This window comes from Psittacula echo (genome assembly GCF_963264785.1).
Source record: "Psittacula echo genome assembly, chromosome: 4".
NCBI classification, from domain to species: Eukaryota; Metazoa; Chordata; class Aves; order Psittaciformes; family Psittacidae; genus Psittacula; species Psittacula echo.
The window spans coordinates 4,564,346-4,578,102 of record NC_137738.1 but is presented as its reverse complement, the minus strand read 5'-3'; the positions used below and the strand labels follow the sequence as shown (position 1 = coordinate 4,578,102).

Genomic DNA, 13,757 nt, shown 5'->3' with positions numbered 1-13,757 from the left:
AATAACAGCCCTCGGATATGCTTTTTGTCTATGAAAGTGGTTTGCTTTATTCTGCATTAGCTGCTGGCCTCATTTTTCTGAGACCAAATCACTTCCTGCTGGACCTTTTTAAATTAATTTGACTTGCTTGATCGGTCTGCTTTTGCCCTGCCTTTCATATTATCTCTTAAACTTGGTTTAGCTTCCCTGACTCGGGATGAACTGCCTCTGAGTGATAAAAACCTAGGCAGTTAATACGCGTCTGCCTGTTCTAAGGGATTCCATTCTGCTTATTTAAAGTATGCAACTTGTAATACACCCCTTTCATCCCCTGAGAACTATTCAACTCAGTTTCTCCTGCTTTATGCTCCCTTCTGCCATGAGGAAGCTGACATATCCCATCCCAGTACTGATGTCATCTCTAGGCTAGGTCAGCAACAGGGGAATACAATGTTAGGCAACACTGCCTAACTGCACACTTTGAGGGGGGAGAAAGCGAGGAGGGAAGAAGATTGATCTGGAGAGAAAAGTGTGGGGAGTGCAGGAGACAGGACAGAATGTTCTTTAGGAAACTGTCATGAAATGCTTTGTCTGTCCCAGCAGCTGGGAAGCATCAGCTCCCATCCTCACAGCCTAATATGACTCAGTTTACATATCAGATGCATGTGGAAAAGGACAATTTTACCAACCTGCATATGATTACTAGGAGTCTGAACAGCAACTTGACAAAAACAAATCTCCACCTATACGCTTAACAAGAACTAAAATTGCATTTTAAGGGACAGAGCATGGACCAGGGGTTTATGGAAAATGATCCTGACTTCTGCTATTTGTTTAGTTTTTGTTTGGTCGTTTCATCTGGCAGCAGTAATAGAATTTAACAGAGGTTTCTTTAGGCTTGCTAAATAGACAACGCAGAACTGCAAGGTTTCTAGTGTATATCAGAACTCATTTTAAGAATAAGGACTCAAAATACGAATTGCCAGCCTTTCAGTACACATATGTTTCCTCAGTGCTCTTTAGAACACCTGTGAAATGATATGAGAATGCATAACATACTGCATGGAAAGCAGAGGATGTTGCAGGATCCCAACAAGGTTATTTAGCTCTGCTGTACTATGCATGTAGCTAATTAAATCAGAATTCTGACTGCATGACAGCATTGTCATCTATTACAAGTCTGTAAATTGCATCCCATGCAATGGGAATTACATAGACATTGATAAGAACATAAAGGCTAGATTCTTAGGGGCCAGAGCAGCAACACCCTAATGAATTTTAGAAGATCCTACAAAGTAAGCAGCTGACTGCTGGAACTTTAAATATACAAATGCAAATACTATATATTTTGGGTTTTTAGTAACCTGGTCCCATTCTTCAGATGAGTGTTTTTCTCATGTTCCTAAATGCCATTCTTTTTTGTATGCTTACTGTTTCAAAAGATCCATTTCTGACTGTCAACTAGAAAGCTATGTCATATTTTCTGTTTCATTTTAAAACTGAGTAAATGAGCACAATGACTTTCCCTCCCTGTTTGTAACATGCCTTAAATTCCTGATTGTTTAGTCTGTACTGTCTTAAAAAAAAAAAAAATCAGTACATGCCTTCAATCTATTTTGGTTGCATGCACATGTTAACTAAAAATGTCTTATCACATTGTACAGAATGTGTGTGTTGACGAGCACATGCCGAGGAGAAGAAAGTGTGAGGGGTTTTTTGCAGGCTGGCATTTGTAACTAGAAGGTGATTTTGTGGATTTGTGTTATAAAATTACAGCAAGTATAACTGCCTTTGATTTCACCCTTAAGGTTTACATCAAGAAAACATATCATTAAATAAACAGTGATAACCACATGAAAGTGGAACAAGCTTCTACCTGTATTAAAAAGAAACTTAAATCGAACACTGGATATTATCGCTTCTACTCATATAAAGCAACTTCTTTTACAAGAAAAAATTCACAGTAGATGGTAGCTCCAAAAGCAAATACAAGAAGGAAACTCTGTGAGCTGTGTTAAGAATAACACACTAATATGAAAGTTTACAGTCCTATTTCAGTAAGCACCAAGAACTGTACCCAAGATTCTCCAGATGATTTTTCAGGTTACAAATGTCTGAGAGGTATCTAGGCTAATACTTACATTCACATCAGCTCAATTACATGGCAGTCAATCTACTCATTTGAGTTATATCAGCACTACCTACTATGTTTCCAGTACAAAGAGGGAATAAATCAATTTCCCTTTCAGCTAATGAATATAAAACCACTGTAGACTTCAAAGTGACTTTTTATCATATCAGGTACTACAGATCACAACTATGCTGCAAAAAGATGGATGGGTGGGCAGGCACACAGTAAACCCAAGAACCTGGTTTTAAAGTTTGTTATCAAAACAGTCAATAAACCCAGAAATTTCATGGTTTCCAAAATCCAGTTGGCAGTGACAAATGGGATGTCTGGAATACACTGCATATAAAGTGTGCTGATAAGGTTTTGATCTTTAATTATACCACCTTGTTCTACAACTAAATTACCTCGGGCTGAGCAGAGAAAGGATGCGTCACAACGTGTCTAGAAACACCTAAATGATGGTGTTCTGTTTCAGTGGTGGTGTGCTTTAAGGTGCCACTTCTCAGATGACACATGAAGCCAAGATCCTAATCACATATGGTTATTAAAAGAATACCATCAACTTGAAACAGGCAATCTGAAAAAACTGACTAACTGTAATGAAGTTATTTTCTGTTTCTTTACTAGAACTGTCCTAACTATAACCCTTACATAACCACTGTACATGAGAGGGCTAAAGGGAACTAGAGATGGATGTACAACTCTTAAACCTTTTGAACATCGTCTAGAATAGCCTTATTTAAGTGATCATAACTAAGTGCTGTAAACTATTTTGCTATCTCATTCTTAAACAGTTTTAATCTCAAAAGTTTGATAAAATTATCCTACCAGTCTCTTGTAGTAAACTGAAACCCGTCTTGCACAGGAAGTCTTGAAAAGTTTGGGGTGTTCTTTTTTGTTTGCCCCTAAGGCAACTATCCCTACCTTTGTCTGAGATAGGTACAGACAAAGTTCTGCAGACCTATAACCAGGAGCGGACATAGAGTAGGCCTCCCTGACCAACTCTTTTACATAGGTACAAAATAAAATAGCAGAGGGGCAAGAGGCATGGCTGAATTGTGTTAAAAGGTACTTTAAGAACAACACTACTAATGAAAAAGAGGGAATCATCAGGATACCAACTGACTTTCAGCAATATATTTTATACTTCTAACAGAAATGCTCTGTGTATTTTTCATTTCCATTCTGCAACATTATTCAGATATTTAATGTAATTTTATTCCAAAAAAGTATTCAGCTATTACTATTTACCTAGCATAAAAATTGTATGATAAAAAAAATAAATGCATTTTACACCATTATTTTTAACTGTAGACAGGCCCACTTGGTGAATCTAAATATCCCCTGTACGCAATATTTTTCAAACATAAACATGGAAAATAAAGTGAAGATTTTCTGAGACATCTGTATTTATCACAGTTTTGTTGCATGTCACACAAGGTACATGTAAAGAACCAATATGTCCTCTGCGGGTTCTGAGTAACTCAGGATGAAGTAGCATTTTGGTTTTAGCCATTAGAACATGACTTGGAGCTCCTGATGAAGAATGTCATACCAAGTTTACTCTGCAAGAGTCTGGAGTACTTTGAAATAAAAACAAATTACAGTGGAAGATACACAAGACATGCTGACATCTGATTTTCTGATTAGATATAGGTAATCGTACTACAAACTTCTCAGCTTCTACAAATATATCTTGACCATGATGTAAAGGGATCACTACAATATAATTTTTCAATTCTTCTATTAAGACTGCAGGAAAAATGCTGGTCCCAGTACACGCAGCTAAGGGCTGGGAGATAGATTAGGAAAAAATTAACTTGGTGTTGCCCTCAATTGCTGCTGCTTTTACAGCCGCAAAGCAGCAACAAAGTGACACCATAAGAACTGCTGTAGGTGGCAATTCCTACTGCCAGTGTGGTGATTCAGACAACAGGTGCCTTACAGAAAAGCGCAGGCAGCTTCATTCAATACTCTACTGGAACTCCAGCATCCTTGCTACTCTTTCTTTCCTTCAACCTCTTGTTTGCTTCAGGTGTGTGACTAGAGGCCATTTTAATTTGAAGCCACTTCTGCGAACAAGACTGATCTCATCACAGAAGTGGCTTTACACACTCCACCCTCTGAACTGGGCTGCAGTCGATTTAAAAGTAGACTGTAGACGCTCTGAAATTGCCTGCAGTTCAAAGGGTAGCCACTAGATTTGATGAAGTGCTAAATCCTGGTCAAGAAGAAAAATACAAGACAGTGCTTAACTTTTTTTTAAGCCTCAGGTTATATTAGATTGTTCTAACAGAGTCTAATCAATTGCATTTTTCATTCCAAACTTAGGGCATTTCCACATCTGCTGGATGTCAGATGTTTTTGCCAACTTTTGACATTTCGGGGCTACCAACACAAGGGCAGCAGCAGCAACCCTTTGGTTTGCTTTATCACATGGTATTTCTCCACTCCTGTTGACCCATCTAATTCTTGTAGTAGCAATTTTGCCTTGTCTACAACACTCCTTAAATAATGAATTGTCTGAAGCTAAAGGTAAAAATGCAGTGTGTTTCCACAATACATTGTTACACTACAAACACTAACCACAACCAACAGAAACATCACAACCAGATTTTGCAACAAGTGGGCATAAAGGCCTTAACACTGCTCTCTAGTATGATAATACCATTTTAGTCTTGCCCATATAAGATTTAAACCACATTTTCTGTTCTAGAGCAGAACCATTTCCACTACAGATTAAAGAAAAAATAATAAAATCTGTGTACAACAGAAAGTCTGAAATTTCATTTCATTAGGATTTTAAAAATCCTAACTGAGCAAGGAAAAAGTGCTTGCATGTCACATCTGGCAAGTTTTACTTTATTCCCAAAATAAGCCTTGCTAATAATGCTGTGTATAAAAATTTCACCTTTTATGCACCAGTGATTTTAAAAATTCTAACTGAGCAAGGAAAAAGTGCTTGCATCACTGGACCAGGAAGTATGTAAGACTTCACAAGATATGAGATTGCATTTCAATGAATCCCTTGACTTTTGGGTTACATTCATGTCCATCAGCAATTAACTACTGTCAACACACACCCATGCCAGATTGATGGTGAAACACCTTATAAAGATGTTTACTCTTGTAAAGAGTAAAATCAAGTGGTTTTAGGGAAGAAAACTTGATTTTTTTATTTAAAGTATCAACTTAGCCTATTATTCTTTTAAATAAAATTTTACTACCTTATTACACTGTCGTAAGGAAGGCTGATGGCATAAAAAGTTTACTACTCATGGAAAACACATTTCCATTGCAGCTGTAAGCCACAATGTCTCTACAATACAGAGAGAAAACTGTTGCCTGCTGTGCTGATTTCTTAAAGAATCTTTGACACCATCTGCTTAAGGCCTGCTAGATGCTACTCAGCTGAGAGTGTAGGAGTTTGGTAACCTGAGGAATATCCTCTGAGGACATTTAGGAAGAAGTGTTACTAGTGTCATCATTTTATGGCAATTGCAGACTTCAGTTATGTTTAATGGAATAATTTCTTCATGCCAACAAAAATATTGAGAGCACAGACATTTGGATTTATAAACAGAGGATCTGCAATGCCAACTTCATATTTTTTATTGCACAACTACAAAGCTGATGTTTGCCTGCCTTTGAAATCAGAAGTGGTTAGTACAGTGCTTTGGCCACACCATTTCCACAAATCAATCCAAATCCATTTAAAAGGCATTCTGTTAAGTGCTTTGATGGAAGACAGAGTGGAACTAAAACACTAAGAAAGCATCTTTCCTTCTCTACCCATAAATGATAAAAGCTGCCAGACTGAAGGCAAACTTGGAGCCATCTTCATGATGTCACATTTCTCCTCCTGCTTAGATAGTTTCTTCTTATCAAAATACTTACCAGCTTTATTTCACACTAAAATGTGCATGCAACAGACACTCATAAATCTATAACAAAGAATCTATGAAAATGAGGTACAAATTTTGCATTTTACATCCTTACATCCTAACACTGCAAGCACAGATGCTTCCAATGACTTAAAACATTTGCCATAACCCAGCTTATCAGCAAGTCCAATATACCTGTACAGTTTCAGAGCAATAGTGTAGCATGCATATCCAGAAAATTAACATTGTTGTATTTATGATAAAGGTGTACATACTAACCTGCCAAGGCCGATCCCAATCAAGAGGAATAGGAAATGCTCCAAACCAAGCTCCAAGTATACTGCACACAGTAGTAATTTGCAAACTGCTTTCCCAGATGGACATAGCTCTGTAAAAACAGTGTGTTACAAGGTTTCAACAGCAGCAGCAGATCTGATTTCTCACAAGATTTTTCAGACTACAGATACAAAAATCCATATATTTCATAAATAGCATTCAGGTTCCTCCTAAAAGATACAAACTATACATACAGTGTAAGTTGCATATTTTAGCTATAAACACAACCTTTCTATACCACACATTACTGCACCCCAAAGAACTCTTGCACTGCCAATCATGACATCTATCATAAGAGATGTTAGTGACTTCAGTTCTCAATGCAGCCTACTACCACTACTGACTCCAAAAGTTTAGGAAAAGTTTGGTTTCTGTTTAATAGATAAACACCTATTGCCTGTCATCAGTCTTCCAAGCGATTGCTCTGCTCTTCTCAAACCATGGACATTTGAGTACTTGGTACCAATTAAGAAACAACAGCAGAAGTTGAGAACAAAATAGGGGACAGTTCTGAGACAGGAGAATTGGGTGAAATCCCTGCTCCAGAGAGTTAAGAGATCTGAATCTTAAGTTCGCTACATCTCAGACTCTAAATGTAAATTTAGCTTTAGCTAACAGAAGTAAAAAAATAGTGGTTTTATGACTAGAAGAGTAGTTGGATAGTAAACTCTGAATTGCACATGTGCAGTTGAGGTTGTATGACATGAAAGCTTTAATCCTACATCTTGTTTTGAAGACTGTAGAACTTATGACTACTTCTGAGTACACCTACCTCACGGCTGCATTTGCTACTGACCAAAGGGCTCACAAGTGTAAAGCAAACATTTTTCATTGTTTGCAAAATAAAGGTCATACAGATTATAATATTTATGGTGTAACACTGACATTTTGAGCAGAACTGTTTCTTCTACAATAACCTCATCCCTTTAACTTAAACTACTCCATTTCAATTCACAGTACTACCAGTTTAAGATTCTTCCCACCTCCCAAAGGGAAAGGTCCCGATTTAACTCTAAAACTGTTCAAGAATCTGCACATTGAAAGCTTTTGTAAATTATTTTCAGAAGCTGAATAACCAAGTGGAGAGCTGTCAGGCAGGATGGTCAGGAGAACATCCACTACAGCCTTAAAGCAGTAAAGAGCCAGCAGAATACACTGAGGACTGACTGAGGTAGATTTACACCCCACAAGACATCTTATCTGGTAAACCTACACACATACTGCTGCACCATATGGAGATATCAGACTGAGTCCAAAAGCAAAACAACAGAACATGCAAGGCACAGTGCCGAAGTGAAGAAACAGCCATTGGTAGTTTGGCAACTATTTGAACTGCTAATCCAGCCACTCTGCAGCATGGAACTGGCTACTCAAATACAACCTGAATTGTCCTCCAACATTATCCCCAAAGAACAATGTTTTGATTACTCTTTTCTTCATGGAATGTCACCTATTGGGATTTTTACAGGTAGTCTTTAACCCATTAACTCATCACATAAATGCCTCATTTGCATGAAGCTAACAACTGCAGCAACATTTATAAACTGAATTTTATAGGTTTATTTATTTAACTATGAATAAACTACAACTAAGACCATTCTGCAGGCAAAACTAGTAGTATCTAAGATAAGAAACATTCACTAGCACCACAAAGGCCTTTTAAAGTCTAAAGTAATTATTTAATCCCTTTAAACAACACAATACATTAAGTACTGTTTAAATAATGTTTGAATTAAGAGGTTAGCTTAAAGAATTTATCAAAACAGCTCCTGGATAGAGAAGATCCGGAAATTTGGACTGCAGCAGGACTGAAATACTAAGAAGGACTTAGTATTTGATGCTGCCAAACTTTACAAAAGACATTTCCAAGTATGAGTATGCAATTCACAAACAAGTGATAGAAAAGGTGAAATGACAACTAGATGGAGCCCTGAAGTTACGGGATTATACTATTTTCAAGCAAGCTCCAAATAAAACCTATTTCCTATCCAGGTGACATCTTATAATTCCTATCATATCATAATTATCCCCACATATTTAAGTCTGACTGACTCAGTTGTACCACAGCTATTACTATGCAACAGACTACATGAAACTTACTGGAATGTAACTTTATGAATAGTCAACTGACATGACATTATATACATCCGTATTTTCACACTAGACCACCTAAAATGTAACAGAAAGCACAGCAATAGCTAAGGAATTAGTCTCTTTTACTTATTTATACTTGATCTATCAAGATCAAGACATCTAGAAAAAGCAAGTTTATCTGCCTTTCTGCAAAGGCAATTGCGCAAGCAGGTTTTGAGCTGATAAATATTGCATAGGCAAATAAGAGGAACAAATATAAATGACAGTGGTTAATTGTTTAAATTGTATTCAGATTTTTTAAAACAAACTCCTTTTTCATAGTAAGCTATATGCTTAATCAGACTTTCCAGCTTGCTGTTCCAGTGAAATTCAATTTGCTGAACTCTTCTTTCAAGGCAAACAGCCGTGTTGCTATTACCTAACCATCCTTTTCCTCCATTCAACCAGTTCCACCTCATTCGACGCGGTTAAATTAGACACTAAATGCAAGACATTCTAACTCATTCATAAGGTTAAATAAAAACCCACACAGGATTATTTTTAAAAGAGCTAAAATATATTGCTAAAATCCATAAAAAAAATCCCAAACCTGTTACAGGATTTCTTTGTAGTGTATTTTTATTCGAAGGCTAGTCTAAATAACATAATTGTTAAATAGACATTTTATTCAGCTGTCACATAGCTCAGTAGTAAGAAGTATGTACAAACTGTCACAACAAAAACGTTAACACAAGACTACTGTTTCCTATGCAATAACTGTGCTGAAATAAGATGAAGATCTAGACTAGGAAAGACAGAAATCCTCAGGCATTCAAAAATCTAACCTGGTACAAAGACAGACTGCTGTCACACATCTGTTACTTCAATTCAACTATAATTTCCAGCTGCAAAACCTCCAAAGATGACTAAGTGAATCAGCAATTATTTGTTTTGGCTAAACAACTCCATGCTTTTATTAAAGTCTATTCAACCCTTCCACTGGAAATAAAAAAACCCAAGCATAAATGACTTGAATAAAGATTCAAGATCTTTTTCAGCAAGATGAGAACTGAAATAAACCAAAAGTTCATACCTGAAACTACCACAAAATCTCTACTTCTGTCCTCCTCTACAGAAGTTGAAACCAAAAGTAACTCCAGAGGTCAGCAGCATTATACAGCTCTTCACTTTCTTTTGAGATAAGAGGTCATCCTTACAAACTACTAAAAGTGGACAAATGCTAACATCTTATTATTAAATCTCAAGCCTGTGTGGGGCTCTTTTATACTTCTGCATCCCAGTCTTTCAACAATCCTGGTATGTACCTAGCGCAGAAAAGGTACAAGAGACAGAATACTTCTGAAAAATACATTACCCTGGATACACACTAATGTTATGTGTGTCACTAAGGTGAAAGTGAGGTAAAAAGGCTCGTTTTACTCTAAACATACTCTTGAAAAAATTAATGCTTGGAACCTCTGACAGTGAAACAGCTTTCTTTGAAATCTAAAGACAAGCATGGGCAAAGAGTACATACTGAAGACCACAGTAAATTATATATTATTTTCACTCTTACATTCATATTTAAAATACCATTAAAATACTGTTTGCTTTGGCTTGTTATTCCTACTTCAAAAGTTGTATTCACAAAGGTATTATTGGATCATGTGCAAGATTCTCTCTGTACAGTTCAGTCTCAGGTCTCCTCTTTAATTGAGAAACATCATACTGGACTCCAGCAAAACATGTGTTTGAAACTTTACTTTCTTCAAGCATATAGAATCCTAGAATGGTTTGGGTTAGAAGGGACCTTAAAGTTCATCCAGTTCCAACCCCCCTGCCCTTTTCTTTGTCAGAAAAGCTTTCATAAGCCTGTAATTACAAATATGAGAACCACTCATAAATTCAGGAAGTTTTCCTTTCTTAAAAAACCCATAAATTCCATGATCTATTGTTCACCTCAATTCTGTCCATTTCTTTTTTGGGTAAGATCAGAAACTTTAGAATAGAACTTACCCATTTTTACTAAATACCCGTATCCATGCTTGGATGTTTGGTCCCAGCATACACAAGCATTGTAAAGTCGTAAAGGTAGAAAGGAGAACTGAAAACAAAAATGTCTCAGTCACTGACCTGCAAGAAAGGAATATTACAAAATTAAGTGAGGTAGTTACTAATTTTCTGAGAATTCCAAAGTAAAGGGTTGGCTTTTGTTTTTCCCTAAAAGTCAACTTGTGAAAGCATGCATGCTTTCTTCAGCCTCATGTAGAAGAATAAAGGATTTTCTTCTCACTCTGCAGAATAGTAGAGAAAGATGGAAAGAATCCTGGTATCCATTTGTGATCTCAACCAAGACTGAGATGCAGCAATTATTTTAAATACCTAAAAATCCCATGGGTGTACCTCATGCAGAACATTAGTTCTGACCTGAAGTACACATGGATATTTACTTCATTATCCCATTTATTTTTCTAGTTTCACATCGCAGAAGCAGCCATGAAACCAAACTATGTGATGCCATTGTTAGTCAGTAACTTAGCACCTCTCTCAGAATAAAACACTAATACCAAAGGATGAAAGATATGCAAGATGCGTGTTTTAGAGTCTTATGGGGAAAATGACTAAATGAAACTTGGAAAAATAGCTGCACCTGTATGCTTAATGGGTAATATTAAAGTAGAAGCAGTAGCACGTAACTGTCTTGAACAACACATCTCCAAATACACAGAAATTGTAAAAGCCAGCTTCTATAAATAAAAAACCCAAGAAAAAACCCCAACAAACAAAACCAAAACCCAAACAAGCCACAACCCCCAAAAAGACCCCCAACCAGCAAACCCCCCTCCAAACCAAACCAGCTATCCTTCTTCCCCCAGCCAGGAGCTGACCCTTTAACCTCCAACGTACCAGGAACTATAAAAGTACTTCTACCAATATCTGCAAGGAGAAATGCCCCTTAAAACGTTTAGAGAAAAATAGGAGTTTCTGACTTACCCTAGGAGAGGTGCTCCATAGAGAACAATAATGGCATGAAATACTATGCAAGACATGAAAAAGTATATACAGCATTTTAGAAATCTGGATATCTAAAAAAGAGCAATAAGAATAATGTTTCAAAAGAAAAGAGAACATAAGTGATGTACGTGGTCTATATCTTATCAATAGCATTGTACTCTACCCACTTCTTTAACTTCAGCCACAGTGAAGCATGATAATAGCATGGCCTGGGTTGAAACAGTTTTCCCAATGTCTGATACTTCAAATAATCAACTAAAAATGATTACACTCCATTGAAATTTTTTTGACGTACCCTATTATTAACATAAAAAAGTGTAACTAGAAATGACAAGATAAACAGAGATAGTTTTATTGGGTATTTTTACACTTGTTTTACATCTGAGTGTTAAGTGCATTCATTCAAAGACATCTTTCACAGAAAGTGAAAACAATATTTAAAAGAAAGAAAATATGTAACATTAAAAAAAAAAAAGACATTCAGAAGCAAATGTAATACTTAAAAATTACACCAAATAAAAACTACATTTTGAGCTTGGTTTCTTAAATTCTAAATCCATTTGAGAAATGTCCATGATCTTCTATAAATCTGCAAAGCACATTTAATTTTCTATGAATTTAAACCATAGTTTCTGGATACTCATTATATCATCTAGAAGCATACCCACTTGACAAACAGTTCTGGTTAGATCTGTTCTGATCAGGTCACCAATAGAAACCCATGATTTTTCTTAAACACTTTTTAACAAATATTTATGCCTTATACTATGCTGGGGTGAAATCTCACCTAGAACACAAAACCTCCTTCCTTTGTAAATCACAGATGGTTAAAATACTTGTTTTCCATGGTGATTTTGTGTATTTCACATCACTTCTCAGTCAGCCAAACAGAGGCTCTGCCTACAAAGATGCTGTTTTCAGGGATGTTTGCTTAGATGTTGAAGACTCACCCTCTCGGAGCACTAAATCGTGTCCGATTCAGAAAGTTGGGAGTGCAAGGCTGTCCTGATTACAAAATACAGGTGTATTCCCCCACTCCTGAACAAGTTGTGTGCTGCTGCAAATTCACTCTGATCAAACCTATTTCACCGGGATTCATACTTTTAATGCCCCCATTACAAACTATAACTAGAAGAATTTATCCCAGATTTAGATTTTTCTGCACACAAGTTTCATCATGCCAGGAAATGTAGCCATTTTAATACTTTTCCACATGGCTTTTAAAAATGTACCAACTTTGTTTAAATTGTAATAAGCTGGCCTCTTTTTGGGGTCTCAAATTCTAAAAACTATTTCTCTTCCTGTAAAATTATTACAAACTTAAAACTACACATGAGGAAAGCATTTCTTCATAAGGCTGAAGGTCAGGCCTAGGCTCTGAAATGAGTTCTGCACGCATTCAATTTTGCCAGGTTTTGCCACCATATAAATTGTTGTAAGAAGCAATGGCTGGGACTACAGACAATATATTGACAAGAAAAGGGAAAGGCACAGAACAGGTTATTTACACGTAGAGAAAGTGTAACATCATGAAAACATTGGAGAACTCATTTCAAAAGGTGCTACGCTCAGCTCATTCATGGAAAACAAGAATTCACCAACAAAAATTGTCCTCTCTTTCTGATTTGATTATTACAGTGACAGCATTTGCTTCCCCTCCATACCATCTGGTAGGAATTTAACATTAAAAATCTTACCTTGTGAGCAAGCGAACTTCTCTTAGGAGAACGATTTGGCTTAAGGACTAAGTGCAAGATTACATTAACGGTACCAACGCAAACAGAACAAATACACAGCCACGCGAGGTGTGTTCCCAAGACTGTGAATCCGTCCCAGAGGAAAGCCGGAACAACCGCTGTCAGAATAACCGAGAACACGCAGAGGAGGTTGGCAGCAAAGAGCCTCCTTACTTCTACTTCTTTCATCGTGGTACCGGTTAGCCGGCTCCCTGCAAGACAGCAAGAGCATCCTGGTACTCAAACGCAGCACAGGCACCACACGGTAAGGTTTTGCCTTGTCGCCATAGACAAGGCAGAGCTGTCAGCTTAGTTTGCGGATCAAAGTGATTACTTTAGGGCAGAAGAGTGTTAACGGTTTAAGAATCCCACTGACACCGTACGGAGCTGGCGGCCTGCCGCGGCACCAGCCACCCCCCTGCCCCACACAAGGAGAACCGTCTCAGCACCAGGGCCAGGCCGCTCCCTCTTCAGGCGGGAGGCGGCGGTGCGGCCCGCTGACAAGCCCCGTTCAGCAGCACCTGCCGCGGGACGCGAGGGGCAAAAGAGGGAGGTACCGGCCCGCCTCTTACCACAGCGCTGCTCCCGCCGCGGGGCCGCCCG

At 37.5% G+C, this 13,757-nt stretch overlaps 1 protein-coding gene across 3 annotated transcripts in view; it reads right to left on the bottom strand.

Moving 5' to 3' along the window:
- The window catches only part of PIGF (phosphatidylinositol glycan anchor biosynthesis class F), a 25,336-nt gene extending 11,579 nt beyond the window's left edge, over positions 1-13,757 (bottom strand). For 2 of the 3 annotated variants that reach the window (XM_080615594.1, XM_080615593.1), the window contains exons 1-5: positions 13,727-13,757; positions 13,116-13,366; positions 11,398-11,489; positions 10,420-10,536; positions 6,274-6,382 (exon numbers count right to left, since the gene is read on the bottom strand). In XM_080615594.1, coding sequence (XP_080471720.1) covers positions 6,274-6,382; positions 10,420-10,536; positions 11,398-11,489; positions 13,116-13,343 — 546 coding nt within the window. In that variant the 5' untranslated portion in view covers positions 13,344-13,366; positions 13,727-13,757. Of the gene's footprint in view, positions 1-6,273; positions 6,383-10,419; positions 10,537-11,397; positions 11,490-13,115; positions 13,367-13,488; positions 13,648-13,726 lie in introns of those variants that run through there. The other variant, XM_080615595.1, reaches the window with a different exon arrangement.